General features: G+C 38.8%; 1 protein-coding gene across 1 annotated transcript; it reads left to right on the forward strand.

The window, feature by feature from the left end:
• The first annotated feature begins 3611 nt into the window (after positions 1-3611).
• On the forward strand, positions 3612-4148 carry LOC128193912 (WUSCHEL-related homeobox 5-like). The gene is made up of 2 exons (XM_052868105.1): positions 3612-3909; positions 3988-4148. The coding sequence occupies exons 1-2, from the start codon at positions 3612-3614 to the stop codon at positions 4146-4148; spliced, it is 459 nt and encodes a 152-aa protein (XP_052724065.1).

Here is a 4148-nt window from a genome sequence, read left to right on the forward strand (position 1 = left end):
ACTGCAACGCTCCTCCATTCTCATCACCACTTCTTCCTATGGTCCACGTAATTTTCTTCCATCTAGGTGCCTTGTGACAGCATACCACTTCTTCTAAAATAAAAGAAACTTCTCCAATTTCTCCCATATCACCTTGTGCTTCCTTCCAAACTTCTCTAAAATAAAAGAAACTTCCTCCATTACACCAATATCACCTTGTGCTTCCTTCCATACTTTGCTTTCCATTTTCACGTGCAGTGGCTGGACCGTTTTCTTCAAAAAGTGCACTCACTCTTCATCTTCGTATGCACATGGCTCTTACTGGTGCAGCTGGCCGGAGTTGGACGTTGGAGTGCTTCTTCTGGACGTTCAAAGGCGTTCGTATGGCTGCTAGAGCTGCTGCTCCTGGACGTCAAAGAGCTGGAGTGTGAAGTGCTGGACTGTGAAGGGCAACTGAATGCTGACTACGACAAGTACTAGAACGACCGTTCAGATAGTATGGCCGAACGTTACTTATATGAACGCTATAGAACACTTAGATCGATCACTATTAATCCTTACACCACTAGGACGAACGTTTTCAATGCATGACCGAACGGTACTAAATAAACTTCTGACCGATCGGTACTAATTTAACGCTTAAACGAACGGTATTAAATTCGCACCCAACCGTAGGGTATCAATTGAAATCTCGAACGAACGTTACCAAATTAACACCTACCGAACGGTAAAGATACTGGTCAATAACGAACGGTTGATCATAGAGGATGAACGGTCGTATGCTGGAACACTGAGGCCAGGATGACCGAGCGGTGAGATCGAATCACCAAAAACATGTGAGGTCGAACGGTTGAGGACGAACGCTAGTGGTCAGTGATGGCCGAACAGTAAATGCTCTACACGTTTTTCTGATCATTCGGTGCAACACAGACCGTTCGGTGGTGACTTTGGCAGACCATTCGTTGACGCTCGGTTTGTAGTGGTCGGCCTAAATGCAAACTTCAACAGACCGCTCGGTACTCATTCATCGCCCGTTCTGCCAAGTCATCAGAAGACCGTTCGGTCATGACTCAGCTTCGGTGACCGTTCGGTATTGAACAGACCGTTCGGTATTAAGCTGACCGTTCGGTCAAGCATATGTATGCACTAAGTTTTTAAACAGTGAGTGCCCTGCAAAATAGTCATTTGAAATAATTAAGCCCAAATAATTCAAATTAATTAAAATAAGAATTAGTCTTGAAATTAAGCCCAAATAGTGAAAGTGAGACAAAAATGGAGAATTAAACATACTTCACTAACAAAATATGGTGCGTAAAGCTAAGTGTATAGTGTAAAATGGTGACTCATCAAAATAGACCACACTTAACCTTTTGCACTCCTGGGCAAAATTAAAACGTAGATCAGGGAATATTTTCAAAGGAACTAGGGAAAGTGAAACAACTCAGCACACAGGAAACAAAGACTCGCAAGGAGACAAACTGAATTTTACATAATCCTTAAGAAATCTGGACAGTGAAAAGCTGTAGACAATATCTAACACAGAATCAAAGAAAACAGACACTTACAGAAATCATCCAAGCAATTCAAAGTATGGCAAAATAATCAATCAGCTTAAGAGGGGAATTAAAAATAACAAAACCTCACAGATGCACTATAGTGTTTCTCTCAAGTGTCTAGGGTAAATAATAATATCAGCTCGATGTACTCAAGAAAACAAACACAAAAAGACTTGGCAAACCTCTAAAATCAACAATCAGAAACATATGCATGTTCGAATCAAAACGTCTTTTATGGCTGTAATGGGGCCAAGGACACGAGAGGATAAAATATGGATAAGTAGCTGCAACCCAGAAGAAATAAAGGAGCAATGGGGAACAAGTGTAAATACAGTCAAATCAATCTCAAAACCTCAACATATTTACAAAAATGAAACACGAAGAGGAACCAACTAGCCAATTCATTAGAATCCCCAGGGAGACCACACTTATTCCCAAAACACTTCCAAAGCTCCCAAAATTCCCTAAGGTTAAGGTAATCATGGTTTTTTACTTAGGGCTGATGTATGAGTTTCAAAACAAAGAAATAGGGAAAGTATAGGCTCAAAGGGGTTATCAAAGGATTATAAGAGGGTAAGCTTATTTGGCTAGAGAGGCTCAAAAACAAAAATGCCTTTATCATTTCCAAACATGCATATCAATCACGAATTATCAACAAGAGTCAAGCCAAGGCATATGTGAAAGCAATCAAGAGACATATCACGCACAAGAAAGAAATAAAGTGGCTCAAATCTCGCACAGGGTATTTGTCACAATCAAATCAACCTCTTAAACATCATAATAATCTTCCAAGCAGAGAAAAGCAAGGATTTCAAACCATAAGTATTAAGTAAGTGAAGGAAAAATCTACAACTTAGACAAAGTCTAGACATCAAGAGAAAAATGTAAAATTGCACACAAGACACACTAAAAACAACTTAAAACAGAAAAAAAAAATATTTAACACACAAAATACAAACTAACAGAAACTAACAGAAAAATCAGAATTTCCCCCCAGTAGACCACACTTAAATTACACAATGTCCTCAGTGTGTTACAATCATCAAATTATCAATTTTAGAGCAGTCAAATAATATAGACAAGTGCAATAAAAGGTAGGAAATGGGCAGAAATTTTTCAGTAACATCCATCAGTAGATGTTGTCAATGACATCCATGAGCAGATGTCTAATCACCTAGCACCCATCAGTAGATGCTAATATATTTTTATTGGCATCCATCAGTAGATGCCCAATCACCCAACATCCATCAGTAGATGTTGTAGAAGCATCCATCAGTAGATGCTACGGTTACGATTTTATTTTTTTATATTTTTTTATTATTATTTTTTGTTTATTATTATTATTATTATTTTTTTATTTTTTTATTATTTTTTATTTTTTTTTTGAAAAAGGATGACCGGTACTGTGACATCAGACGTGGCAACGACCGGAACTATTGCTACAGTGGAAAAAATTTGGCTATAAATGGGCTACTCTTCGGCGTCCGAGCGACATTTCTGATCTGCCCACTCTCTCTCTATCTTTCTCTTACTCTGTCTTGAGCGTATGAAATCTGCGAGGAGCCTCTGTCCGTGTGCCTTCTGAAGCGTCTGAGTCCTGTGAGGAGCTTCTCTTGCGTGCTTTCCACTTCCGGGTAAGTCCTCAGAACTTTGGATATTCCTTTCCTTTTTTCTCTTTAAGCTTTTCGTTCCTTCTTCTAGCTTTTCTCTATTTTTCTTTCCCTCTCCCTTTTCCTGCTTTCCAATTGTTTCATTTTGCGTTTATTTTCTTTTATGCTTTCATGTTTTTTTTTCTTTTTCTTTTTTTTTTAGCTTTTCTATATTGATGTTCGTTTCAGTTCTTGTTATATTTGTTTTTTTTTACACTAACGAACTAAAATATGATGGGTAAAACAAAATATGGACAAAAAAACGGGTTGGACCTAGATCTAATAGGATCCTTTGCGAGGACCGTATGACATACTAAACTGGACCTAAAGATGGACTATGGATAAAAAACTAGACAATGGACAAACCTGATCTAATCATATTAGCACTCATAACAATCCTTAACTTCCTTTTTTTTTTATAGAAAAGATGGACCAAAATTTAACAAATCTGCAAGTTCAGGACAAGATAGGGTATAAACGATGGTCACCCACTAGAGAACAGGTCGCCTTATTAGAGGCACTTTTCGCGTTCGGGATAAGAAACCCGAACAGAGAACAAGTACATGAAATCGCGACAAGACTTAAGGTTTACGGGGAAATCGGGGAGTATAGTGTCTACTGTTGGTTCCAAAACTATGGATACCGTGAGAAACAGAGATGTCTGAAACGAAGCACCGCCACTACGTCTTACTCTCCAATTCCCCTCCTGCCCCATTTTATGGATGGTATGAAAAATGTATATTTTTTAGTTTTTTGGTTTTTTTTTTTTAACATTTATATTTTTTTTCCTTTTGTTTTTGGAGATCTTTCCCGCACACCGTCGTCGATGCCAGATCGGGTGACACTCGACCTTTTTTCGATTCCTCCGGTTCTTGTCAAAGTTGAGGTCCCTACCCCCTTTCGGTTCCAGGTGAAGGCCCCTTCCGTCGAACTCTCCCTGCGACTTCCTTCTACTGACGAGTAG

This window comes from Vigna angularis, chromosome 9 (assembly GCF_016808095.1).
Source record: "Vigna angularis cultivar LongXiaoDou No.4 chromosome 9, ASM1680809v1, whole genome shotgun sequence".
Lineage (NCBI taxonomy): Eukaryota > Viridiplantae > Streptophyta > Magnoliopsida > Fabales > Fabaceae > Vigna > Vigna angularis.

What these genes read in the sequence shown, in the direction of transcription:
- LOC128193912 (XM_052868105.1), top strand. Translation starts at nt 3,612, where the DNA reads ATGGACCAAAATTTAACAAATCTGCAAGTTCAGGACAAGATAGGGTAT. An exon ending in CCTGCCCCATTTTATGGATG is followed by an intron (nt 3,910 to 3,987) that starts GTATGAAAAATG and finishes TTGTTTTTGGAG; the next exon opens with ATCTTTCCCGCACACCGTCG.